This window comes from Pogona vitticeps, chromosome ZW-PAR (genome assembly GCF_051106095.1).
Source record: "Pogona vitticeps strain Pit_001003342236 chromosome ZW-PAR, PviZW2.1, whole genome shotgun sequence".
Lineage (NCBI taxonomy): Eukaryota > Metazoa > Chordata > Lepidosauria > Squamata > Agamidae > Pogona > Pogona vitticeps.
In genome coordinates this window covers 1072853-1099441 of record NC_135800.1, presented here as the reverse complement: position 1 = coordinate 1099441, position 26589 = coordinate 1072853, and the positions used below count along the sequence as shown (strand labels likewise).

General features: G+C 48.6%; 3 protein-coding genes across 6 annotated transcripts; 1 reads left to right on the top strand and 2 right to left on the bottom strand.

The window, feature by feature from the left end:
- Positions 1-1623: 1623 nt before the first annotated feature.
- Positions 1624-9756, bottom strand: PTGES (prostaglandin E synthase). Its single transcript, XM_078382722.1, has 3 exons — positions 9623-9756; positions 8079-8161; positions 1624-2371 (listed from the first exon to the last, which is right to left on the bottom strand). Exons 1-3 carry the CDS (start codon positions 9728-9730, stop codon positions 2119-2121), a joined length of 444 nt encoding a protein of 147 aa, XP_078238848.1. The 5' UTR covers positions 9731-9756; the 3' UTR covers positions 1624-2118.
- LOC110079615 (torsin-1A-like) lies at positions 9692-26584 on the bottom strand. 4 transcript variants are annotated; one of them, XM_078382720.1, is made up of 5 exons: positions 26165-26584; positions 24379-24644; positions 23359-23534; positions 22406-22533; positions 9692-9827 (listed from the first exon to the last, which is right to left on the bottom strand). In XM_078382720.1, the coding sequence occupies exons 1-5, from the start codon at positions 26394-26396 to the stop codon at positions 9796-9798; spliced, it is 834 nt and encodes a 277-aa protein (XP_078238846.1). In that variant the 5' UTR covers positions 26397-26584; the 3' UTR covers positions 9692-9795. The 4 variants fall into 4 exon arrangements, with proteins under 4 accessions (XP_078238846.1, XP_078238847.1, XP_078238845.1 ...); XM_078382721.1 differs by lacking the exon at positions 9692-9827 and adding an exon at positions 15097-15831; XM_078382719.1 differs by lacking the exon at positions 9692-9827 and adding an exon at positions 15097-15573.
- Positions 13591-18817, top strand: LOC110079614 (torsin-1B). The gene is made up of 5 exons (XM_020794826.3): positions 13591-13852; positions 14342-14607; positions 15319-15494; positions 15790-15917; positions 16649-18817. Exons 1-5 carry the CDS (start codon positions 13591-13593, stop codon positions 16888-16890), a joined length of 1074 nt encoding a protein of 357 aa, XP_020650485.3. The 3' UTR covers positions 16891-18817.
- Positions 26585-26589: the final 5 nt, after the last annotated feature.

The following is a 26589-nucleotide window of genomic DNA, read 5'->3' as shown; positions in this document are numbered from 1 at the left end:
CTGTCTGTCTTTCAAAGTTAACAAGATGTTGACCGGTTCCTCTCCACCAGTGAGTTTTCAAGGCTGAGTGGGGATTCGAACTCAAGCCTTCTGAGTCCTAGTGAGTTACTCTCTCCAACTACACCACCCTGGGACCCATTCTGCTTCCCTTTGCAACAAATCCAACCCAACCTGGAAGAGTCAACCCGAGAAAGTTATCTCTCAACACATGGAAAAGTTGGCGGCCTGTTCAGGCAATGGAAGAGGACAGCCGCCGACGGAGGGCAGCTTTCAAGCTGGCAACAAAGGATGGGATTCTTCAAGGCTTTGGACTACAAATCCCATTGTTCTCCATGCTGGGAGTTCTACCTGACTTATAGGTGGTGCACCTGGGAGAAAAGATGTAATTCAGAAGGTGTGGAGGCCCAGTTAGTCACCCTCAACAGAAGACCTTGTCTGGGGGGGGGGGGAACCATTTTCGAGGAGGATGGACCCCGGGACGGTGGCCATTCCTTGGAATGGGCTGGATGGAGCCCCACGAGAAAGGGCTCCAGAGTACCTGCCATGGGGAGGGTCAGCCGGGGGGGGGAACAGAACAGAGGGACAGGGGATGTTCTGTTTCCCAGTCTCTAGGGGAGACGGCAGTAAGCAAAGAACGCAGGGGCCTCGAATCCGTTTTTTGGATCACGGAAAGCGTGGTCGTCCGCTATCGGTTGGCCCTCGGAGGTCAGAGAGAAGAAGGGGGGGCTTTCCGCTTTGAGCGCCATGGCGGTCCTAATGTGTCTCTTGTAAGCAGTAGGGTGATCTAGGTCAAGCCGGGGTCCTGTTGCTAGGATGAGCACATTATGGGGGTCTTGGGGGGGACCCACATTGATGTCCCCAGAAGCCTCTGTAGGATTGCACGTCCTCCCCCCAAATGATGCAGGATAAGGCCATCAATGGGCAGAGGTACACCTCCCGTTTGGAAGAATGTATTTCGGGCCATGATATATAGAGAGTGGGATACAACTATTCTGATATCGGAGAGACGGACTCCCGTCCACTGCATCACCGGCACCATGAAGCAGTGGCTTCGGGAGCGACCAGAGCCATTGATGACTACAAGAACTTTCTCAAAGCAATGAGTGAGTATCTGGGGGGGGGGGCACAGGGTGAGGGTAGGGCCCTCCCACTCGCTTGCTGATCCTCCATGTTCCAAAGCAGTCTACCTCCGAACCCAAGACTCAGGAAACAAACAGGAGGAGGAGATGGAAGGCCTTCTCAGCAGCCCCTGGTTGGTTGTGATCGGGGGGGGGGGATGCTCAGAAAGGGCGGTGTGTAATATTTTAGGAAAACGGATTTAAGTATGATAAGATATGGAAGCAGTGGGTGTATAGATGATTTTAAGGGGGTAAAATGTTGGATAAGTATGTTATGTCTCGGCTGCCGGGAAATAAATATGTGATAAGTGAGGTATGATTTGGGGGTTCTATATTGCCTTTCAGCCACACCGAAATGGGGTCCCAGTCCCCTCTCGGCTACGGATAATCACGGGGATGGGCGCAGACGGGCCAAGCCATTTCTTAAATGTGTCTTCAAAGCCCTACGAGGGTCACCGTAAGTGAATTGCAACTGGACAGCGCAAAAAAAGAACAAGAAACAGAATTTGGGTTCGGGGGGGTCTACACAGTGCTGAAATGTGGACTTTAATGGGTTTCAGGAGAGCCTAAGATGGGGGCTCAAAGAATGAATCAACAAAAGAAGGAAGCATTTCCCCCTGTGCCAAAAGAAAAGAGGGTATCTCCCACAATTAAGGGCACCCCGCAGACGTGCAACCGGACCTCAAGGCTGAAGACGGCGTCTCCTTCATGACGTGACACTTTTGTTGAGCATGGGGTGGACCGGTCCTGAGGTTCCATCTGTCCTTCTAACCCCAAAGGGGTCCTTTTCGCCCTCCCCCCTCCCCCCCGAGCCAACGCGGCCAGATGTTCACATAGCAGATGTTCACGGTTTCATCCTGGGGCGGGGAGTGAAGCACCACGGGGGGGGGTCACAAACATCGCAGCGAGAAAAATCGAGAGTCCGTTCCACCTCCTTTGAAGGAAGGTCTTGCCTGCCCAAATTCCTCTCCAGCCAGGTGAGGAATGGGATCGAGAGGCGTCACCACCAGCGTCTGAGGACCTTGAAGAGGATCTGTAGGGCCATCGAGAAGCAAGGCAGCTGGGCCACGGAGTAGGCCACGGAGCGTGTGGGGGCTCGCAGCTTCAGGAGGTAAGCCACGGTATGGACGATCCGGCCAAAGAAGAAGACCAGGAAGTGGATCTGTGCAACGTCTGGATCGGGGCCTAGCAAGGAGTAGACGGCTCCGAGAAACAGGAATGGATAGATGTTCTCCATATCATTGCGATGAGCCCTGTGCAGGGGGGGGGGAAGGGGGGAAACGGGGACACAGATCCAGGAGGGTTATTCCAAAGAACTACGGTCAGCATTAGCTTACAATGAAAAGATACCAAAATTTCCTTGTGAAGAAATAAATCTCACAATTTTTCAATTTTTTTCCCCATGCCTCTTTGCACAATTTGTGGGTCTTTTAGGTTGGTCTGTAGAGTAGAAGCCTCATATACATGAGAGATTGGTTCCTAGCCCCCTGCAGATGCTGATAACCGCAGATAATAGTGAATGCTATACACTGCATGTTAAAAGGAAAAAGAACAATCCAGAAAAAAAAGCATTTTAACCACGTATTACCAAAACCGGCCACTAGAAGGAGCCAGAGATCATGCTATGTATTCCAAAAACAAGAATACATCGTGTGGTCTCTGGCCCCCTCTAGTGACCATTTTTGGTAAATACATTCTGAACATATGCATTTCTACTTTTTTCCTTTTAATATTTGATATTTTCGAATGAAACCACAGACACCAATCCCGCAGATACAGAAGCCTCACTGTACTAGTATTGCTTCAGTACAGAGTCTCCAATTTGTTCTGTCCTGATCTGCTTCTTGTCGCTTTGATGTTGTTTTTTTTTTTTTTTTTTTGCAAATAGCTGAAATAGGTTTAAAGTTGGCAGAAAAGAGAACTGTCCTGCCTCTCAAGACTATGCACAGCAGCTGGACACTTCTCCGCCGCGGAACAATTGAAAGGAAAGTTCCACCGAGACAAGATAAAAATTCCAGAACAAGCCCACACACATCTGGAGACGACGGCCGCCACGCTGCGGGTCTAGCTGGCAAGCATGACACGTTTTTATGGCATTTTGATCATCAAAAAACCCTCCAGGTGTGTGTTGAGGGATAAGACTCTGGAGACACACCCAGACACGGTCCTGAGACAGGCCTGGCTTCCGTGCGCCACCATCAGAGGAGACAGAAGTTCACCCTGTTGATTCATCAGACTGCGTTGATCAAGTCTAGGGAACTTCTCTTGGCATCCTCTGGAAGCTGCAACTTCCACTTTGGACTGTCTATGGTTGGGTCTTCTCCTTGGCATCTGGGAGGGCCCATTCTCCCCACACCTGGACTTCCAGAGGTGTATGCAAGTAGACCCCTCCCTTACGTCCAAGGAAACCCCATCCAAGGAACGCCTGCCCAGAGCATAGGGTGGGGAACTCAATTGGCTCGAACAAGCCCGCAAGCCATTTATTGTGTTGGGAAGAGCTGTCTCAATGTTGTGTTTTTTTCGAAAGGGAGATCGCGGGGGGGGGGGTGAGAGCCTAATGCATTGTGACGCCATTGAGGGAAGAGATGTCTGCGGTCCAGACGAGGAGGAACGTGGGGGGAAGGAAAGGAAGCCACAGCTGGTTCTTATCCCTCCGTCCTCGTTCACAAGAGGCAAGAAGTACGGAAACATGTGCATGGCGCAAAGGTGGCCGCAGCAAAGCATGGCCCGGCTGCTCTCATTTATGTCTGCGCACACCTTGGCGATATCCCAGAAGCTGTTAATGGGAGTTTGCGTAAACAAGCGAAAGCTGCTAAAGGTGACCTCTCGGTTGCAACCACATCCGGCCCTCACCGCAGACACGGCTTGAAGGGCGTGGGGGGGGGGGGGAAGGATCGTGGCCGGCCAGATGATGCGCTTTGAAAACCAAAAGAGACGTCTAATGTCAGAGCAGGGGTTGTCTTGTGGAAACTTTTCTTCTAGGGCGCACAGTCCAGATAATAAACGCAACCGAAATAGGACATCAGGGAAGAAGGAAGCCGTTGGGCATCCGGAGATCCTTGCTTCCAGGCCCTGCACCAGAGGAAAGTGCTCTGTCCGTCTACGGTCTTCGTAACATCCACACAATGCACAGACGGAAACTTGAGGTACCACATCTCCGCCTTCCTGTTGGGTGATGTTCATGCGCTGGGTTGTCCAAAAGCCAATTCCGGCCCAACACCTTCTGTTGCGGTCAACAATTCCATCGCCTCTGCATCTCTTGACAGACGTCCAAGGGATTAGCAGCGGCGGCCTCTAAAAGGCACATGGGTCCCTTCAAGGACCGACAGAAGAGAACGCGCCCGTCCGGAAAGAGGCCGTGTAATTCCTCTGCTTACATTCCAGAGCTGGTTTGCTTGCTTGAGGCAAACAGCGAGCTGTAAATCTCTCCACCCCGGTGCAGTTTCCCCTCTGTTTAAGACTTTCTCCTCCATTTATGACCTCTGGCTACCGAGATTCAAAGCCAGAGGGAACAATCTGCATTATCATGAGTTTTTTTCTTTTTAAAATGAGGACTTTTTCCCCTTCAGGATGGCCGAATCGTACCACCTGGGCACTCGGACACCACGGTGTTTCGGACGCTCAGGCGGTTTCCTTCTGCCAACAGCTCAGAAAAAATCAAGAAAAGGACTCTCAAATTCACCTTTTTACAAGTAGCTTCAACTCAACGACTTGTACAACTTTTCCCCCCAAACTTTTTCGACTCCTGGCCCCCTTGACTTACTATAGTATGTCTAAAGTGGAAGTTATCAGAACCAGCCACGAGAGGGAGTCTCTCTCTCTCTCTCTCTCTCACTAGCCATTCACTAGAGAAATATACAGTATTTCCACAATGTCATTATCAGAACTGGTAATCAGAGAGACCCAGCCTTCGCTATTGGCCATCGTGTTTGCTGTAATCTGTGTTTTTCAGCATCCACGGGGTAGCGAGGGACCGATCATCCCTTGCAGATATGGGGGTCCAGCTGTACTTGCATTTTATGTTCCCTGAAACAGAGAACGGGGGGAAAACACCAGAATATTAGAGTTGTTTCCATGTCTGGACTTTCAGCGAGATCTTACTTATGTTTATAGAGAAGTAAGGTTGCCATCATAACAACGGCGCGCCCTTTATCCAGGTAATGCACCAATGAATGGAAGCTGCCTTAAACATGCCAAGCTCACCACCAAAATGGAAAAAAAGAGAGGCACCCATAATAAAAATTGTGAAAGTTTTAGTCATTTGGTTAACAGATGGATGATTCATCCCTTAATAACTTTTCAGAGCTGGTTGACAACACTCGATAAGACCCAGGACAGGCTTGCTATGTCATGAACCGAAGCCCATGGAGGTGCGCTGTTCTCCTCCCTGTTATGCCAGCCGTCCAAGACAATTACCAGCCGGCACAGGAATGGCTCTACGTGGCTTTCTAGTACATGCTAGGGATATGTCGTTTGGGGTTTAGGACTACAAATCTCATAATTATCCATGCTGAGAGCTCCACCGGACAAACCCAGAAATGACAGAGCCAGAGGGAGTCCAATTTCCTGGAGGCAGGTGGGACGGAAGTGAAGGGAAGGAAGGAAGGAAGGGAGGGAGGAAGGAAGGAAGGAAGGAAGGAGAAGGAAGGAAGGAAGGAAGGAAGGAGTTGATGATGGATAGAAGGAAGGAAGGAAGGAGCTGATGATGGATAGAAGGAAGGAAGGAAGGAGCTGATGATGGATAGAAGGAAGGAAGGAAGGAGCTGATGATGGATAGAAGGAAGGAAGGAAGGAAGGAAGGAAGGAAGGAAGGAAGGAAGGAAGGAGCAGATGATGGATAGAAGGAAGGAAGGAAGGAAGGAGCTGATGATGGATAGAAGGAAGGAAGGAAGGAAGGAAGGAAGGAAGGAAGGAAGGAAGGAAGGAAGGAAGGAAGGAAGGAAGGAAGGAAGGAAGGAAGGAAGGAAGGAAGGAAGGAAGGAAGGAAGGAAGGAAGGAAGGAAGGAAGGGAGGGAGGGAGGGAGGGAGGGAGGATAGGAGGAAGGGAGGGAGGGAGGGAGGGAGGAAGGAAGGAAGGAAGGAAGGAAGGAAGGAAGGAAGGAAGGAAGGAAGGAAGGAAGGAAGGAGAAGGAAGGAAGGAAGGAAGGAAGGAGTTGATGATGGATAGAAGGAAGGAAGGAAGGAGCTGATGATGGATAGCAGGAAGGAAGGAAGGAAGGAAGGAAGGAAGGAGCAGATGATGGATAGAAGGAAGGAAGGAAGGAAGGAGCTGATGATGGATAGAAGGAAGGAAGGAAGGAGCTGATGATGGATAGAAGGAAGGAAGGAAGGAAGGAAGGAAGGAAGGAAGGAAGGAAGGAGCAGATGATGGATAGAAGGAAGGAAGGAAGGAAGGAAGGAAGGAAGGAAGGAAGGAAGGAAGGAAGGAAGGAAGGAAGGAAGGAAGGAAGGAAGGAAGGAAGGAAGGAGCTGATGATGGATAGATGGATAGAAGGAAGGAGCTGATGATGGATGGAAGGAAGGAAGGAAGGAAGGAAGGAAGGAGCTGATGATGGATAGAAGGAAGGAAGGCCTAGCTTCCTGTTCAGAAAGGAAGTTGCCCCACTGCTACATGGGAGCTTTCTTTTAGGAAAGGAAAATATTTCCTTCCTTACTTCCTCCAGATATCTACTATTCTGGCCTGGCCACCAGATGGGGTAAAGCTAGGCCTATGCAGGGCCCCCTAAGCCTTCTCGACTAGGCCTTTTCTCCAGGTGAGCTAAAATAAGGCCTAGATCATAGTACAGAAAATGGCACATACTGTACTTTGACTCTGCTTTCTGCTACACATGTCACCGCTGTCACCACGTGAAAGGATAAACCGAGCAAAAGCTGCAGGCTCAGACATAACGGATCCACCAGTCTGCTTCTCCTTCCCTCTCCCCCACGAAGCCCTGGGGCTTCTAAAACTGAGCATTCCTCAACATTTCCCTCATAATCCACCATATGCAAACCATCTCCTCTTGGTTAATCCTGGAACTTCATTTTTTTTTTTCATTTTTATGGAACGATTGCTTCAAAAATTGCACAATGCAGGAAACGGCTGATTTCATGGTCTCTCGAACCTTCGGCTCCAGCTCGTCTCCGTCAAAACCTAACTGTAATTGAACCAGACAGGAATTCAGCTGGTCCGCCCTGTGCAAATTAATTCCCAAATTAATCACATCCTTCTCGGAGAAAAAGGCTATCTTCTCTTTTCTGAGAAGTAGATGGTTTTCTTGGGCAATCAAGTACAGTACATAATATACACAGAATTGATCACCTTGTTCTAATTTCTTTGGTGGTTTGCATCGTCAAAGCTACGTTTTTTCCAGTAGGGATGTATGGAAGTGAGAGCTGGACCATAAAGAAAGCTGACCACTGAAGAACTGATGCTTTTGAATTGTGGTGTTGGAGGAGGCTCTTGAGAGTCCCCTGGACTGCAAGGAGAACAAACCTATCCGTTCTGAAGGAAATCAACCCTGAGTGCTCCCTGGAAGGACAGATCCGGAAGCTGAGGCTCCAATCCTTTGGCCATCTCATGAGAAGAGAAGTCTCCCTGGAAAAGACCCTGATGTTGGGAAAATGTGAGGGCAAGAGGAGAAGGGGACGACAGAAGACGAGATGGCTGGACAGGATCATCGAAGCTCCCAACATGAACCTGACCCAACTCCGGGAGGCAGTGGAAGACAGGAGGGCCTGGCGTGCTCTGGTCCATAAAGGGGTCACGAAGAGTCGGACACGACTTGACAACTAAACAACAACAACAAATTGGTCCTGACTTGACGGCACACTGGAGAGGGCTACAGTCACCCCTGCTGGTTGCTCATCCAAAGCAAGGATTTTGTGTCACATTTTTAGACAAGGCAAGACTCCATGAAAGCTACAGATGTTTGTGAAAGTGATTCGCAGGAGAAGCGAATACGTTAAAACATGGCTGACCTGAGACATCGTTCCACGTCGGGGTCTTCTCTGTGGTACTGGAGCCCTCCGTGCCTGAGAGCATCCTCAGGATTGGCAAACACCTGGAGGAAAAGCAGAATGAGTCTAGAGCGCCATCCGTGGAACGGCTTGCACCGCCACCTCTGTTGCTTGAAGTGACAGAGCCCGGAACAGCTTCGCTGCAATCATTCTTGCAGAGTCCTCGGGAACGAGGACGGGCCTGAAGGAAGCCAGGCTGCCAAGCTAGCTTTCTGCATGCATGGAGTTCCTACCTCACCTGCCATGTTGGGGAAACCAAGAGTCGTATAGCTTCCCCTACTTCCAGCATGGAGCACTAGTATAATGACGCCACGCAACCTGTGGACCCCCAAGTGTTCTCTGGCTATAACTCCCACCCTTCTTTCCCGTGCTTCCTGGGGACGATGGGGATGGTAGTTCAACCGCCCCTATAAAAGCATCTGCTGTTCGTACAAACCAAGTTTGGAGTCCCAACCATGTCAGAGAGTGTCCGACTGCCCTCGGCACCCAAATGTTATTAATTGTTAAATGCAATGTTACCCCACCCCTCTTCACCTCTGCAAGATTTTGAGATCTTTTCTGTGCTGCCTTCCTCCAGTGTTTGTCGCTGCTCTGGGGGGGGGGGGGATTCAGTTAATTATTTCATCACTATCATTACCTTAGAACTGCATAGCTAGAAGGGGTCCTCTAGATCATCTAGTCTGGCCCCTGTCAAGAAGGCCCAGGGGGTGGGATTCAAACTCCCAACCTCTGGCTCCACAGAGGGAGACCTAAACCACTGAGCTATCCAGTCCCCTTCATGCCAGCATCTCCCATTGCGCCTTACTATTGCTGCTCACCTACCTGCAATAACAAGGGACTTTCTATGCTGTTGTAAAGACACACTGACCCTTTTTTTAAAAGTGGGAGGAAGAGCACAAGGCTTTCTCCTTAGGAGACAGGGTAGCTACCGGGATCTGTGTGCTTGTTCCACACGTTTACAACTACTTATCAAAACATAAGCATCCGTACATGTATTTTTTTTTAAATTCACAAACTGAACCTTCGAACCCAAACAAACAAGTAGTATTAAAGTGGTTTGGCTTTTTTTTTTGACTTCTGCCGGGCAAAGGACATGGTCATACCTTTCCCCCAAACTCAATTTCCTCTGTTGCTCTTTAGTTTCCCACGACAGCCTAGAGCAAGTTCGCCTTCTGGACTCCCCCCCCACCAACACGTTGGGTCAACAAATAACTTTCCTTGCCCTTCACACTTCACAGCCGCTGTACAGTACATGCATTTCCCGGTCTTGGAGATTTCTAGAGTGGCTTCTTCTTCGGAACATAGCTTGCAAAGCCACCTCCAAACAAATCAGAAGACCAGAAACTCAAGGACGACATCTGTACAAAACATCTGTTTATACACACGCACCTTCCCGCGCCCCCCCCCAAAATCACTGACAAATTTGGAGCCCAGCCCTCCCAAGGATTTTCAATCTGCGAAGAACCTCTCTTTCAGTGCCCATTAAAAAGAAATTGACCGCCTACCTTTTTCCGGAGCCTCACTTGCCCTGTAATGATGGCCACGGCGTACATTTTTAGAACGAGGAGCGTGCCGTAGAAGATGAAAGCGGTAAAGGCTTCGTTCTCCATCATCGTCCCAGACCGGGGGAGCAGAAGGGTGTTTACTTTGTTCAACCGATCTCTGAAGCTTGACTTCCTTAAGAGGTCTGAAGCTGGTGAATGATAAAATCTGGCAATAAAAAAAAAGGGGCCGGATTACCAGGAGATCTGGTGATTAATGCTTGGAAAGGCGCTCACTATCCGGTCCTAACTAGGAGGAGAGCCACTGTGTGTGCAGTTTCTCAGAACTGAATTTCTGCTGCCTCAAACAGAGGCTGCCAGCAATAAAGCCAGAATCACATTCAACATTCTGCTCTGTCCAGTTCCTTTTCCTGCTACGGGCAAAATCTACGGCTCAAGGAACAAAGCCCATGGGGCTCCCTTAGAGCAGCTGATTTGAAAACTATTTGCTCTCTTAGAGCACTCTGTCCTGCAGTAGAAGAACATTGGACTATCGGCCCGTCTGCAATTTCAGGATGAAATCCACAGGCGCCGTGGGGCTGATCCGAAATGCAAGAGCTGGTGCTCTCGGACCCACTGCGGCCTCAGCAGTTACTTTAATACAACAGCGCTAATGCAGCTGCTAATTCGCTTTGGAGAGCTCAAAGAACAGCTGGAGAGCTCGGGGCTGGGGTCTCCGGCTGAAGAGCCAGAGGGTTGGGGGTTCGATCCCCCCGTGGTTCCTCCTGGGCTGGACGCCATGACCCAGAGGGTCCCCTTTTTCCAGCTCTGCTGTTTTTCGATGATCTTTCCTGAGTTTACTCCTGAGAGAGACGTGGCCGGCAAAATCCATCTTGCCGTAAACGTTGGGACTTTAAATTCTTCACACTGGTACAAGCCTGAAGATCTTGACTCACAAAAGCTTGCGTATTTTTGGATGATTTCTCTAGCTGTTGGCCAACGCGTGGACCCACACGAAGGCAGGTGGTCCACAGTTAGCGTTTGTCCCTCGGCACATCGAGAAAACGGTGCTTCAGCCGAAGGCGATACTCAGAGGAGGTGCCCGGCCCTGGAGGCTTAAGCCAGAATTCGTGCCTGCCCGATCATGTTTTGTTCACATGCCTATTGTGTACCTTAACAACCCCTTTCAGACTGGGCGAACGGCTCGGTTGGCTGACTCCCCAGTATGCCACAAGCAGGCCTTTCCCCACCTGTACAAATCTCTTTAAAAGGGTTCACCTGGAGGACACGGGTTTCTTCTCGCACCTGGGACACGCGATATTACCTCCCCCCCCCCCATCCATGCAGTCGAAGCAAAGAGGAGCGGGTTCAATCGCAGGTGTGTGCAGTGTGAAGGGTTTGGCATGGTAGACAAAGAAAACACAATGGAGGCCAAAGTGTTGTTGTGTCGTCCCCCCCCCCCACACCCCCATGGGTTTACACATTGAGCCACTATGAGGCCGGGATTCCAATGACTTAGAAGTTGAAAGCCAACCTTGACACGAAACTAAGGCAACGCAACCGCTTGACCGCGTGGGGAGGAAGTCATAAAAACCCAAGGAAAACATTACACACACACAAGGGGTTGAGTTGCGACGTTCTGGTGAGCCAAGGAAGAACTCACCGCACAGTCGTGGGGGTGTGTGACGAACACATTTCTTCAAACCTTCCCAATTCAATTGGGACTTTTTCTAAAAAGTCTAGCTCGAGGTCAAAAGTTCCCTTTCCGGGTGACCTCTGGATGCTGTGCGAACACATCTGGCAGGGATTCTGACTTCCAACACAGCTTGAATTTGAGTCAAATTCTAAACCTCACAAACCAGACTTGTTTAAAAGTTGGGGTCAGCCACGTCCTCTTTCGCGGACCACAGTCCTCTCTTGGGAGGTGTTCTCTTTGAAGGATTCAAACAATAAACGAAACAAAAGGAGGGAAAAAAACCCCAACCCCGTATACAGTAAGATTCCCCCTATCCACGGGATCATTATCCACTGATTTACATATCCACTGGCTGAAAACACTAAATAAAAAAAAACACCCCAGACCTGCCTATTTATATATATTTTCAGGGTGTATTTATCAGAAATGGCCACTAGGGGGAGCCAGAGACCACACTGTATAATGTTCGCTATTTCCACGTTTTTCAGCATCCATGGGTTGGGGGCTTGGAACCGATCCCCAAGTTTACCCTAGGGAGGGGTCCACCAAAGAATTATTCCTGAGGGGTTTTGCCAGTTTGAGCTCTCAACCCTGGGGTAATCCTTTCTTCTTGAACCACAACCCCAGCAAAAAAGAATTAAAACAAGCATTCTAACAAAACTGCTAAAGAAAAATAGGTAGAGGGGGTAAGCCTATGGGACTCTCCTCCCTGCCGCACCGGGGCCCTTAGCATCACACTTACCACAACAGCTGCAATATCTGCCGGGGGAGCATCATCCTCTCTCCTTTTCTCTGCTTCTGTGGCTACCACCACAAATTCCCAACACCCCCCACCTGATGCAAATATATTCTGCTGAAGGGGAAACAGGGCTGATCCTGATTAGAATAGGATGCTGACAGGTGACCTTCCCCACCGGCTAATCCCACAAAGCAGGAGGGGCTTTGCTGCCCGGCCCATAATTTAGTTTTAAAACGAGGGAGAGATGACTTGTTTCGGACCCACAAAATTCAGAATCTGGGTATCTTCCTTGCAAGGAATTGAATCTCTCGTGTCTTTAGCTCCAGAGCTTGGTGGGGGGGCATTTTGCAGCCCTGGGATTCGGCTATAATCTTATTTACATTTATTTATTTAAAATATTTTTACCCTGCCTTTCTCCTCGAAAAGGACCCAAGGTGGCTTAGATTTCCCAAATGAATCTGGAATAAATGCTAAAAAGCCCTAGCAAACACTTCTTGGCCTGGGAGGGAGGGATTAAAGAAACACAACACCCACATTTGACATTATGGCCCAGACGAGGTGTGCATGCGAAGGGTGTTAAATCGTGCACGTTCAGAAGATCTGGTAGTAAACAGGACATTTCTGCATTATATTTGAAAGAGACACAACATGTTGAAGAAGAAGAGCGATGAATACAAGCGCAGGGCGCCAGCTTAACAAAAGGTGATGTGAATGGATTAAAAAAGGGTCCTTTTTAAAAGCAACAAAACACACACACAGACAACAAAACTGTTGTCCACCCAAACAAACCTTGATTTGGTTCAAAGAATGTATTTTTTTTCTTCTGAAATCACAAGGGTATTTGTAGGATGCACCCCTTTGATACTAGTTGCACTGCTATGTTCATTCACACTTTTTCATTCATTTAAAAATCTGTTTACTTTCTCCTGAAAAAGGCCTGACATCATTAAAAAGACAGCATTTAGCTCTGGCGGGGGTAAGCAGACAAATACAAACACACCTGGGAAAGTGGTGGGACTGAGAAAAGATGATGATGATGATGATGATGATGATGATGATGAAAAATTTAAAAATTACATTTATAATTATAAAACTACTATAAGTGCACAAGTAAAACATGTACTACTGCAATATAATAACAACAATAATAATTATTGTAACGATCAGTAAGATAAAGTGATAAATATATAATATATAATGGTTAGAATTGTACTTATAAGAAATATAATTATTATGGATTGCATTCTATATTTGCACTCCTTTATTTTACTGATTTCGTTACAGTAGTTATAATTCCGACAATTACTGTAACGGAAGCAGCGCCCCGAAGGAGTCACGTGGCACTGCGGGAGCCTTCGCGCCCTGACCCAAGATGGCGGCCAGCAGAGCGTGCGGGGAAGGGAAGGGCGGAAGAGCTTCCCGGCCGGGCGGAAGTCTCTGCCGCGGCCACTTCCGGCCTTCCCGTCCGCCCCGGCCAGGAGGGAGAGGGTCTCTCGGCGCCTCTCTCTCGCTGGCTCGCGCTCTTCGTGTGCGCGTGCGCGGTCCGTCCGCTCGGCCATGCGGGCGCCGGAGGGGCCGCGGGTGGCGGGGCGGGCGCGGAAGCCGGGGTCCCCGCCGTGGCTGCTGCTGCTGGCGGTGGTGCTGGTGTCGTCCTCGTCTCCGTGGCCGGGGGTCTGCGAGGCGCTGGAGCCCATAAGCGTGGGCCTGGCCGTCGGGGCCGCCTCGGCGCTGACCGGCTTCCTCTCCTGGCCCCGATTCTACTGCCGCTTCCTCGAGTGCTGCCCCGGCGAGCAGGAGGAGGACCGGCCCAACGGAACCGGTACCGGCAGGCAAGCAGGACTACAAACCCCAGCATCCCCACCCACCCGCTCAGGCTGGGCGGGGGGAGCCCCAGACACCCCACCCCACATACACACACAGCTTTCCACTGGGGGAATACCACTCCCATGCTCCCCAGCCAGCTGGGGTGAGGGGAGTCCCAGCCCCATTCCACCCCGGGGGCTCGAACCCAAGACCCTGGTGCCCACCAGATGGGAACCAGTCTCTTCCCCCCCACCACCACCACATTGCTAGATCCCTTGTAGGGTCTTGTCTGTAGTGGGACCGCGGTATCCGTAGGGGGGTTCAGCAGGGGACCCCCTACTCTAATGTAGACCAGCCAGATCCAAGGTAGATGATTGGGGCTTCTCGGGTGGGAGGAGGGGGAGATGCCACCCCAAGAAGGAAAAAGCCTCCTCCCTCCTTTTCCACCTGCTTCAGACAGCCTTTTTCTCCTCTGGTTCCCACTCCCCCCACCCTTTTTCCCCAGCCCTCCAGCAGAACCTGGACGAGAAGCTCTTCGGGCAGCACCTGGCCAAGGAGGTGGTCCTCAAGGCGGTGACCGGCTTCGTCAACAACCCGAGCCCCAAGAAGCCCCTGGCCCTCTCGCTGCACGGCTGGGCCGGCACCGGCAAGAACTTCGTCAGCCAGATCCTGGCCGAGAACATCCACAAGCTGGGGCTGAGGAGCCGGTTCGTCCACCTCTTCCTCGCCACCCTCCATTTCCCCCACGACCACCACCTTCAGCTGTATCAGGTGAGCGGGGGGGGGGGGGGGAGCGAAGCCTCCTGACGTCCAGCCAGCCAGAGATTTTTTTTGATTCATGCACTACATTCCCCAGGCAGGAAAGGGAAGGAAGAGGTGGCCTGGCTGGGGTTCCATGGGACCTGCAAGGCATTACAGGCCTGGTGGTCTCCCTCCTTATTCTGTTCCCTAGCGGTGCCTCTGAAGGGCAAAGATTCCAAAAATCCCATGCCTAGGGCCTCGTTTTGTGCCTGTTTTACAAATGGGCAAAGCGATGCTGGCTATTTTGCCCCCCACCCCACCCCTGGAACCCTTTACTCCGATATGGCTGGACCTTGCTGCTCATACATTTGAATTTTGATGGCTTCATTTAGTTTGACGCATTATTTTTGTTGCACGTGGCTTTCTTCTAGACATCGTCTCAAATATCCATTGCTCATTTTTGTTATGAAATGTTTTCCCCATGCCCGTAGCTAGTTTGGAAGTTCATCTCGCAGTGCGTATCTCATCAAGAAATCTTGTTTTAATTTTGGCAAGCTTAACTCTTCAGCAAATGGGTATATGTTTTATTATTCTCTCTTATGATAGCAAACTGAATAATCCTGGATAAATCGGGACCATTCTCTTTCGGCCTCCTTACCTAGGGGGAAAAATTATCCTCGGGTGATGATGAATGCTGGAGCCCTTAAGAGGCTGATTCTTTAGCGTCTTGTTCTGATTCAGGACCAGTTGCAGAAGTGGATCCGGGGGAACGTGAGCGCTTGCGCCAGGTCGGTCTTTATCTTTGATGAAATGGACAAGCTGCACCCGGGGCTGATTGATGCGATCAAGCCGTTCCTTGACTACTATGAGCACATTGATGGCGTATCCTACCGAAAAGCCATCTTTGTCTTTCTCAGGTGAGTGGTTCCTGTCGTCGACCCAAAGCTACCTGGGCCTCTTAAAACACAGTTTGCTGTATAGTAGGACATCCATATCCTGTGGATGCCAGAAAATTTGGATTATCGCAAATGCTATAAGAGTCAGTGCTATACGTAGCATACTGGTGGCACTGAAGAATAGGAGAACTCGTACGCTATGGAGCGGAAAGAGCATTCAACAACTGTAGAAACCGTGGAGAAGAGCAGAATCACAAGTAACGTGGACACCAGGGTTTTAAATACCAGCCTTTCTTCTTCTTCTGCCTTTTAACAGTAATGCAGGGGGTGATCTCATCACTAAAGTGGCTTTAGATTTCTGGAGGAGAGGACAGAGCAGGGAAGAGATCCAGCTGAAAGATCTAGAACCGGTGTTATCGGTGGGCATTTTCAACAATAAGCACAGTAAGTGATTTTACTTCCCCGTTTTCTCTTCAAGAAGCACAATGTTTTTGCTTTCTACATTGAAGAGGAAGTCTGGATGTATTTTTGTAAGCTTGGAATTTTTTTTTTTAAAAAATAACAAATCCCACAATTTCCCATTCATAGAGATCCACCAGGCAGGCATGTCCATGTGGCTCGCCTGGCAGAAAGGCCAAAGTTGTAAGGCTTTGTGGCTAGCTGGGCCTAGCTGTATAACCAGCTAGCCGGCAGCTTCCTTTCTGAACAGGAAGTTAGGCCTAGTAAGGCCAGAGAAACTTCCTTTCTCCCAGGTGAGCCACATTTAAGTATCTCCCTGTTGCCTGGATCTCCAAGAACAGAGAATTACAGGATTTGTCGTCTCAAGGAAATCTGAAAATCTTGTCCCTGGTAGAAACCTCTCCCTCTCGAAATGGTGGGCCCGTGTGGCTTGTAAAATAAAAACTCCGCTGCTGAAGTATACCACTGAAGCCAAGAAACCTTATTGCAGCCAATCCTGGCGCATTCAGGTAGTGAGTTCGAGGTTGACTGCCTTCTATCCTTCCCAGGTTGGCTAAATAAGTACACAACTTGCGGGGGGGCAGGTTAATTTTTAGCACAATTATGTTTTAAACTGCCCTGGGAATGCTCTAAGCATTGTGAGGTGGTATGTAAGTCGAAATAACAACACCACACCTCTTCCTCAGCCCTTCTAACCTCAATCCTGTTGTTTGCAGGTGGTCTCTGGCACAGCAGCCTCATTGACCGGAACCTCATTGATTATTTTGTGCCTTTTCTACCCCTGGAGTACAAACACGTGAAGATGTGCATTCGGGCAGAGATCAAGTCCCGCGGCGATCCTATCGATGAAACCATCGTCCAAATGGTAGCGGACGAGATGACGTTTTTCCCAAAAGACGAACGGATCTTTTCCGACAAAGGCTGCAAGACAGTACAGGCCAAACTGGACTTCTATTGAGCTTATCTGATATATTTTTTTAATACTCTAACCCGGGAAGCAAGAAGGGGACACATTTTTGAAGCCATCTCCTCTCCTTCCTTGAAGCACTTTTAACTCTTAAAAAAAATCATAATCTGTGGACATGCACTTTTTAAGTTTTCGGGAACATCTAAGAGTTTGGAGGGGTTATGAATGCTTTTCTCATAGTATTTTTCCCCCCTACATGTGCACCGTCAGCAAAAGATTGTTGTACTTGCTCTGTGGGTGAATCTGTACAAATACAGTAGGACCTCCATATCCGTGAGAAATTGGTTCCAACGCCCCCTGCGGATTCCAAAAAATGCCGATTATAGCAAACACTATTTTACTAGCAAACACAGTCTGTCTCCTTCTAATGGCCAGTACTGATAACTTCAAAAATATATATTTCTAGGATTTTTCTTTTAAAATTTTCAGATTGTGAATAAACAAATCAGTGGATAATGATCCCGCAGATAAGGGGGTCCTACTGTATAACACCTCTGATTAGATTTTGCCTGCAGAGTATTGGAATTGAGTTGAAACGTTTTTTTCCTTTCTCTGTTTTCAACTAAGACTTACCTAAATTCTGTTACGTGATCCCTCTTCCCACCTCTTTTAGAAGGGGGTCAACAGGGGATAAGAATGCCTTCGGTTGTATTATTTTAGGTTGTACCACGGGACTAATTCTATGTGTAGGTCACCACTTCCATAGAAGCATGGGGTTGGAAGGGGGACCCTTAAGGCCATCGAGTCCAACCCCCTGCTCAAGGCAGGAATCCGAGTCCAAGCAGAGCTGGCCCAAAGGGTGCTCCAGTTTTCTCCAGGGTTGGGAGTCCTCGCCACCACCTCCCAAGGTCATGGATCCCATTGTCCTACTGCTCTAACAGTTGAGATCCCCCCCCCCGCTCCCCCAGATCTTCAGCCTAAATCTGGCTTCCATTCACGGAAGAGTGGGCCCTCAGGACTTCTGATCTGCTGCACTTCCTGCTCTAAAGGCAAGGGTGGAGTTGAGACGAGCATCTGGGTCATGGATTCTAATTCTGCCTCCTTGGTGAGCCAATCTTGCTCCCAACGCTGCAATCCTCAAGGTGGGTTTCCTTGAATGTGGATTTCCACGTTCCTCTTGGGTGAACAGGCAGGTTTCCAAGAATTTGAGCAGTTGATTCTTGATTCACTGTTACAGTACCTCTAAAATTTAGGTCATTGTTCTAGCAGAGCATGAAATATAATTTGATTCTTGGTTTTACTCTTATGGCTCGCCTGTCTTTTTGATATATGTACCAAGGAAGAGTGTTACGGCATCTACCATAACGAACTTTCTGTAGCTTCAGGTAAAGAGATGGATAACTTAAATTTGTCAGCCTTGGCCAGCGGGACCGACAAGGACGGGTGGCGAAAGTTGGCACCAAAGATTGGATGACTTCTAAGTACCCTTCCCCACATTTCTAAGTCCCACGGATAAGAGGGAAAGAGGGCTTTTTAAAAAGCACCAAAGAACTCACAATATTGCTGATGTGAGACATTTCATACAGCGGTTCTTGAAAAAAAATCTGAAGCCGGGGGGGGGGGGGCTCCATTCCTGTCTGCCCAGAATGGAATTTGTAGTCTGGCAGTAATTTGAGGATATCAGGTTTGCCACTGGTAGCATAAAGAAACAGCGTATTGGCAGATACACGAACCACAAGGGTTTTTCTGAATATGAAATGTTAAAGAGACTGGGTCCTTGAAAATGATTTCTTTTTTTCCAAATTTCTCTTGAATTTCAAAGACTTGATTGCAGGTTGTTGCTCAGAATTCTGTTGTCCGTTCCCCCCCCCCCCCCCGCCCATGTTGTCTAAATTCCTGCTCCAGTCGTCTGAATGCAAGAAATATTTTCTGGTTATAAATATCCGCTACAATAAACGATTTTCATGTTTCCTTGTCACTACGTGTTCAGAAATCGTACAGCAGTTTCCCAACATTTCTGTTCAGCTGTATTAAATGCCTTGGATAGCAACCTTCTCTAGGAGATGCAAGATGTTCTTTTCTTCATCCAAAAGCCATTTGTTAATACATTAGGACCCCTGTATCCGTGGGGGATTGGTTCCAAGTGCGCACGCCCCTGCAGAGGATGTAAAATTCAGATTATAGGGAACACTATGCATAGTGTAGTCTCTGGCTCTCTCTAATGGCCAGTTCTGGGAATTTTTAACATTCTTAATGTATTCGGACTTAATACAGGCCATGGGACCATCCATGAAAACACTATCTGGGGGAAGAAGGTAACCTAAATCTTTTCCACCAAGGACAGGAGGATTGGGGTCAGTCCACTGAAGAGATACAAGACCAGAAGCCAATGAATGCCAACAGGGCACTGTGGAAAAGCTGGAATGTGTTCTGAAGAGGACAACCAAGATTGGTCAAGGCTTTGTAGACAAAGTCCCTTGAGAATGGGTCGACGGAACTGAATTAAGACCGGGGGGGGGGGGGAATGACGTTATCACAAAGTCAGATATTTGAAAGGTGGCTACATGGAGCAAGTTTATTTTCTGTAGAACCCATAACAACGGAAAAAGGAGATCAACTATGAAGGACGTCCGGACAACAAAATGACTTCCCTCGTGGACGGCTGCACTGGAGGTTTCATGATGGGCCACCTTGCTAGGCGTATTTCATTTTATGTTCGTACATTCAGGTACCTTATGTCAAGCCCAAGTTAAAACTCCCTATCAAGAACGGGACAAAAGATATTAAATAGGGCCATCACGTGCCTTTCATCGAGGGCCATCCTCGGCCAAGGGGGAGTGATGGGAGAGCAGAAGTCTTGAAATAAATAGGTGATACCAGAGGTTACAGACTGGAAGCTAAAAGCTTGAGACCAGCTTGCTTATTTCGCCTCCAGCTCTGCATTCTTTGCAAACAGTTCTGTCCTCTGATGGATGCATGGATGTAAGTTACTTTCATGGGCTTTTCCAGACAGATCCAGAACGTTTTCTTAGGAACGGTATGAGGATTTGAGGTATAATGTCAGGCCAAATTTAAATGTAGCTTGGAAAGTTTTTTGGGGGGTGAGGAATCCTTTTTACATCTGCATGGTGTTTGTTCCTTTCTCTTCTCGTTCCCAGAGATTACACTTAGTACCTTAAAAAGACTGACCCATAAACATGAAAAAGAGCAGGTCATTCGGCTCCCGTGAATGGGTCTTTAGTAAAAATCATCATGCTTTAGTTCACTGCTTAGAGAAACAAGCTCGCCAGCATCAATGTCTTTAACACTTCTTGCAGACAGAAGCTGCTTTATCAAGTATTTTCAACGACGGAAGTCTCCTTTGAACCAAGCGGTTCAGGGAGTGGATTTAAAACTAAATAGCAAAACTCGGCTCAGTTCTGTACAACAGGATCCCAGTAACTAGCTATAGCAGCAGATTTGCAGAATAGATACAGAACCAGTGCGAGATGCATCCAGAATAGAAGATTTGTCACCCTTTTAAAGAATGATGCTTAACATGATTGGATAAGGGTGAGCTGCCTTGAGTCCCCATACATAGGAAAATACGGAGTGCAAATAAAAGGGAGGGAAGGAAGAAGGAAGGAGCTGATGATGGACAGAAGAAAAAAGAAAGAAAAGAAAGAAAGGAAAGAAAGGAAAGGAAAGAAAGGAAAGAAAAAAGGAAGAAAGAAAGAAAAAAAGAAAGAAAACTTGATGAGGGAGGGAGGGAGGAAGGAAAAATCCAGTTCGGCCACAGTAAAACAGCCTTCCATGGTATCTTTGCTAACTGGTCTCCTGAAGGATACCTTCCCTAAGCTTCTAAGAAGCAACCACACACTTCAGTTCCCGATTTGAGAGCCCCTGTATTTACACCATCCCCTGCTAGAATACCTGGAAACAATCCACAAGAGCATTCGTGTTTAAAGAAACCTATGCACCATTTCCTATGCAACCAAGAGAATTCCTTCATTTCTTACAAAAAAATCAAAAAGAATCAAGTTATTTCCATGGAAAAGGAAGCATCTTATCTGAAGAAACACATACGAAGAGACCGTCTCCTAAGCAATTCTGCATCTGGGAAACACGCCTGGACGTCGAGACGTTTCCAAGTCCAAGAACCGCGAAATGGTAGAATTTGGAACGGACTGTGCCACATTTAGAGCTTACCTTTCCAAACGAAGTGCCAGTTTTATAATTTAAGGTGATATCGCTCTTGCCAACCCAGTGGATTTGATCCTAGTTCCTTATTTTAAAATGTATTTCAAGAAAAAAAATTACAAAAAACCCCACTATTCTTTTTTTTTCCAAGTTCTGTGATTGGGCTCAAATTCTTTGAAAAAAATCCAGATTATAAAAACGTCACTAGTCATAGTAGAAATCCAGCTTTGTGCAGACAGTCTTGCAACCTTTGTCCGAGTAGATCCTCTCCTCCTTCGGGAAGTAGGTCATTTCGTCGGCGACCCGAGTCACAATCTCTTCATCCACCGTGTACCCCCGGGATTCGAGTTCCACCCGGATGCACATTTTCACGTGTCTGTACTCCAGAGGCAAGAAAGGGACAAAGTAGTCGATGAGGTTCCGGTCGATGAGGCTGCTGTGCCAAAAGCCACCTGGAAAAAAAAGCGGAGTGGGGGGGGTAGGCAAGAAGGGTCCCGTTAGGCAGGACAGCCGCAGAGAAACATCTCAAAACTGGAGAAGCTGTTGTGAACCTGGGCTGACGCGCTTTGTTGTAATTAGTTCCACCAGGAGATCAACTTAAGTTTGCAAAGTATTCGGGGGGGGGAGCGATGGCATGGGTGGAAATCCACTATTACAAACTGGGCCTTCTCTGTGGTGGCCGCCACCTTATGAAGCTCTTTTCTTGCAGAAATAAAACATGCCCTGACCCTCCTTGGCTTTGGGGGGAAAAAAAGAAGGACCTGGCTGTTTACTCAGGCCTTCCATATTCCTGCCCTGGTTTAATTGAATTAAGCTGTTTTGTTTCTCTCTAATTTTGATGACCCACACTTTTAGGGTTGACTGACTGGTCTGTGGCCATCCTTTAGTAGATGAGTACAGATTTTATTTTAAGTTCGGATTTGTTGGCTTTCCTGTTTAAAGTTTATTTGTTGATTATTGCTGACTTTTAGTTTACATTGTGGATGGTCTTTTTGTAAGAGCCCAGCGTAGTGGCCTGGCCACTAGATGGGTGAGGTAAAATCCGAATTAAATAAATAGTAGAATCATAGAATAAGAAATTCGGAACGGGCCTCGAAGGCCATTGAGTCTAACCTTTTGCTCAACGCGGGAACCCAAATCAAAGCAGATCTGACCGAGGGTGGTCCAACTTTCTCTTGAAGGCCTCCAGTGTTGGAGCACTGCTCACCTCCTCATGAGGTCATGGGTCTCGTGGTCGTACCGCTCTAACAGTTAGGAACTTTTTTCTGATATTCAGCCTAAATCTGGCTTCCTGTTGTTTGAGCCCATGATGATGTGTTTTGCACTCTGACATGACTGCCCCTCCTCTATATGCAAAAAAATCATGAATGAAGCCAGCAGGACTCACTGTTTTTGTTGTTGAAAACAGACACAGACACGGCCGTCTCCACATCCCGGAGTTGCAGGTCTTCCCTTCTCTTTCCTTTCTTCCAGAAGTCAAGGGTCACTTCAGTTATTTTTTCAGCTCCTGCATTGCTGGGAAAACAAAGGAAGGGACTATCAAAAAGAGATTAACTTAGAAAGAAAGAAAGAAAGAAAGAAAGAAAGAAAGAAAGAAAGAAAGAAAGAAAGAAAGAAAGAAAGAAAGAAAGAAAGAAAGAAAGAAAGAAAAGCAAGCAAGCAAGCAAGCAAGCAAGCAAGCAAGCAAGCAAGCAAAAATACACATAGCAGAACATTGCATAGCGAGGCTAGAAGAAAAAAATCCCAGCTGTCTAATGGTACTAGTAAATATATTTAAAGTAGGATCCCTCTATCTGGAAGCAATCAATTCCTGGCCCCACCTCCCCATGGATACTGCAAAAGATGATTGATAGCGAATGCTATTGTAATAGTCCCTGAAAATAAGACAGGGTCTTATATTAAATTTTGCTCCAAAAACGCGTTAGGGCTTATTTTCAGGGTATTTTTTTCCCCATGTAAAATCTACATTTATTCAAATACAATCGTATCATCTTCTTCTGGTTGGTGCACAAGGGTGGAGGGCGGGGTTTCACTTCACTGGGGCTTATTTGGGGGGTAGGGTTTACATTATGAGCGTCCTGAAAAATCATACTACGGCTTATTTTTGAGTTAGGTCTCATTTTTGGGGAAACAGGGTAGCATGGTCTCTGGCTCCTTCTCGTGGCCAGTTATAATAACTTCACCTTCAGAAATATATATTTATGGGATTTTTCTTTTAATATTTTCAGACCATGGAGAAATGATTCCACGGATACTCATCCCACAGATAGCAGGATTCTCCGATATGCTTTTGGCTACAAGTTCATATTCTGGCTCACGACTGGAATAGGTTTGACTAACCTGAGGAAGATGAAAATGGCTTTCCGATACGACACACCGTCCAACTCTTCGTAGTAGTCAAGGAAAGGTTTGATAGAATCGATGAGTCCTGCGTGCATTTTATCCATCTCGTCAAATATGAAGATGGACCTCCCACAGGTGCTCACATTGCCCCGGATCCATGTTTGCAACTGGTCCTAGAATAATGTTTTTAGAGCAAGCATTCCATTTATTTGTTAAAATTATCCTGGTCGCACATTTCCATGCACGCTTTGGCAGAATCTTAGCCGAGAGCTTCAGTGGGCTTCTGGCTAAGGCCTGCCAAGCATCTGACAACTGGGGGTAGCAAATGGGGGCCAGCAAAGGGATTCTGGGAGGTGAAATATGACAGGCCCATTGGGATAAAAACAGCACAAAATATTCTCCTATGTACTGCTCCAGGCACACAGTCTTTCAGCTGCTTTACAAGTTTGCAAATGTGCATAGCCCCATGCCATCTGCCTGAGCATTCGGTACATTACAATTTGATTGCCTTTCCATGACTACAAAACAAGATCGTGTCTCAAAGTTTAGAACAGAAAGGAGCCTCCCCTCGCTTCCTGAGAAATGTAGGACAGTAGGACCCCCCAAATGTGCGGGGCATTAGTCCCAAGTCCCCCTATGGATGCTGGAAAACGTAGATTATAGTGAATGCTATTAAAATAGTGAAAACTCAACATAGCATGGTCTCTGGCTCCCTCTCATGGAAAGTTCTGGTAAAACCATCATTAAATAGATACTGTATATTGGGGGGATTTTTAAAAAACATTTCCAGACTGTGGATAAATGCATCAGCAGATACTGATCCTGCGGATAAGGAGGTCCTACTATATATAACAAAAAAACCCTCCACTTCTCTTCCTCCAGAAGAGAATCAGTAGTGAGCAGATTTTTTTTTGGCCAAGTAAACAGATCTAAGTCCAGTTTTCCAGATAGCTGTGAGTAGCAGCTACAATATTTGAACACACTACACGCAAAAGGCACATCACATCATGCGTTTACCTTGTAGTGGGTAACGTTCTGCCGATGAGGGAAATGCAAGGTAGACACGAACTGATGCACATATTTGCTGTTGAGACCTTCTTTGTAAATACTCTCCGCAATGATTTTGCTGACAAAATTTTTGCCCGTGCCTGTCCACCCATGTAAGGAAAGGGTCAGCGGCTTCTTCGGGTCTGAATTGTTCAAAAACCCAGTGACGGCTTTCACTATCACTTTTGTGACTAGATGTTGTCCGAAGACCTTCTTCTCCAGATCTGCCTGAAGTGCTGGAGCGGGAAGAGAATACAGGATCGGATAAATGGGAACAGAGCATGATAGGAATCTAACAACCTTCTCTGTAAAGCTATATAAGCTTTTAGCCTACCACTTTGGGGGTGGTCCTAAAGAGCTATATAAAAACACCAGCGCATGTCATAGCTACATTTTTAGAAGAGGTGGCCATGTTAAATCATAGTATCAGGGAGTAAGAACGGGGCCTGTAAGGCCATCCAGTCCAACCCCCAGCTCAAGGCAGGAATCTCAATCCAAGCAGACCGAGGGTGGTCCAGTTGAAGGCCTCCAGTGCTGGAGTGCCCACCACCGCCACCCGAGGTCATGGGTCCTGTTGTCATCCTGCTCTAACAGTCAGGAAGTTTTTCTTGAGGTTCAGCCTAAATCTGGCCTCCTGTCACTTGAGCCCATTATTTGCGCCGAACATCAGGAAAAAAATTTCAAACGTGCCCTGCACTACGACCTGCCATTATTCAAATGCACAAGAATAAACAAATAATTTAACAGGTCCAGGGCTGATGCACGTGGCCCCCTTTGAATGAATCTTTGCACCACCCAAGAAGGATGATGCTTTTGCTGTACAAAGATATTAAAAGTGAACTCCACTGTGTGTGTGTTTGGTTTCCAAAGGCAAAGGGCCTTTCAGGAGCGACCTTTGCTCCTTCACTCCCTCCCAGGCTTCCTTCATTCCCCTACTTCCCCCCCAATACACACACACACACACAACCACCAAGGGCTGGTCATCCTTCCTATGGGGGAAAGCAAGGGGGCTGCCGGCCTCCCACACCTGGAGCCCCACTGAGGAGGGTCTGCAAAAGGAGCCCTCCTCCCAATAAATGCTCCCTGGCCATGGCAGGCAACAACACACATAAACACACACACACACACACAAACAGGGCGACAAAAGTCACGGATGACATGAGTGCAGAACCTCCGGGGGTGGGTGGGGTTGAGGTCAGGAGTTCGAATCCTCCCCAACCCTCTTTGCCTCCTTTGCAAGGGTCCCCAGGGTCCCTTCCAGCTCAGCAGCTCTAGGAGGAGGAGGATGACGCCGGGCGCCCTTTGCCCCTCCAGCACCCTTGGCAACCCTTCCTGCCACACCTACTGAGAGGGGGGGCCCTTCTGGGTGGCTAGCCTCCCCTCTTTTTTCTCCACATGCCAGGCAACGACACCCCCCCCCGCCTCCCCCCGTCCCTCGCACCCGGGGGTTCAGCCCCACCCACCCCCGCACCTACGGGAGATGGGATCTGTAGTCCAACTCCTCCCTCCCCCCCTCCACCCAACAAGCTCCCTTCTGGGGACGTGGGTTGATCTTCCACGACAAGGCCCCCACTGGGAAGGAAGGGGGAAGATGGGAGTTGTAGTCCGCCTTCTCTTTCTCTCTTTCAAGGCTGCCTCCTTGGGGGGGGGGTTTAAAGGGGAGGGTCGGTCGAGCGGGTGACGTCACGGCGGCCCCCTCCTCACCTGCCCTCCCTTCACCTGCCCCTCCCTCCCCCCCCCGGTCCCTCCGGCCTACCTGCCCCGCTGCTTCCGGGGGCCTGTCCGGGCCTCTCGAGGCGGCAGCACTCGGCGAAGTAGCAGTAGAGCCGCGGGTAGGAGAGGAGGCCCGTGAGGGCGGAGGCGGCGGCGCCGGCCAAGGCCAGGCCCAGGCTGACGGGCTCCACCGCCTGCGCCCCGGGCGCCGCCAGCCGCCACAGCACCCAGGCCAGGCCCAGCAACGCCCCGCGCTCGCCCGGCAGCACCTTCATGGCAGGCGCCCCCGAGGAGGAGGAGGAGGAGGAGGAGGAGGAGGAGGAGGGAGCCCCGAGGCTCGCCTCAGCCTCCGCCGCCTTCTTTCCTCCCCTCACGGAGACCGCTTCCGGCGCCCCGAGGCCGCTTCCGGCGCCGCCATTTTGGGAAAGGGGCGCCGGGGAGGGCGGGGCTTCGCTCTCTCTCTCGGTT

Coding starts and splice junctions, on each gene's coding strand:
- PTGES (XM_078382722.1), bottom strand. CDS start 9,730: ATGATGGAGAACGAAGCCTTTACCGCTTTCATCTTCTACGGCACGCTC. Junction 8,162..9,622: donor AAGTGAGGCTCCGGAAAAAG/GTAGGCGGTCAA, acceptor CTTTTCCTCCAG/GTGTTTGCCAATCCTGAGGA. Junction 2,372..8,078: donor GACGTGGAACGATGTCTCAG/GTCAGCCATGTT, acceptor CCCCCTGCACAG/GGCTCATCGCAATGATATGG.
- LOC110079614 (XM_020794826.3), top strand. CDS start 13,591: ATGCGGGCGCCGGAGGGGCCGCGGGTGGCGGGGCGGGCGCGGAAGCCG. Junction 14,608..15,318: donor ACCACCTTCAGCTGTATCAG/GTGAGCGGGGGG, acceptor GTTCTGATTCAG/GACCAGTTGCAGAAGTGGAT. Junction 15,495..15,789: donor GCCATCTTTGTCTTTCTCAG/GTGAGTGGTTCC, acceptor GCCTTTTAACAG/TAATGCAGGGGGTGATCTCA.
- LOC110079615 (XM_072984722.2), bottom strand. CDS start 26,396: ATGAAGGTGCTGCCGGGCGAGCGCGGGGCGTTGCTGGGCCTGGCCTGG. Junction 24,645..26,164: donor CCCCGGAAGCAGCGGGGCAG/GTAGGCCGGAGG, acceptor TTCCCGCTCCAG/CACTTCAGGCAGATCTGGAG. Junction 21,471..22,405: donor TGTTTTCAACAACAAAAACA/GTGAGTCCTGCT, acceptor TTTTTTTTCCAG/GTGGCTTTTGGCACAGCAGC.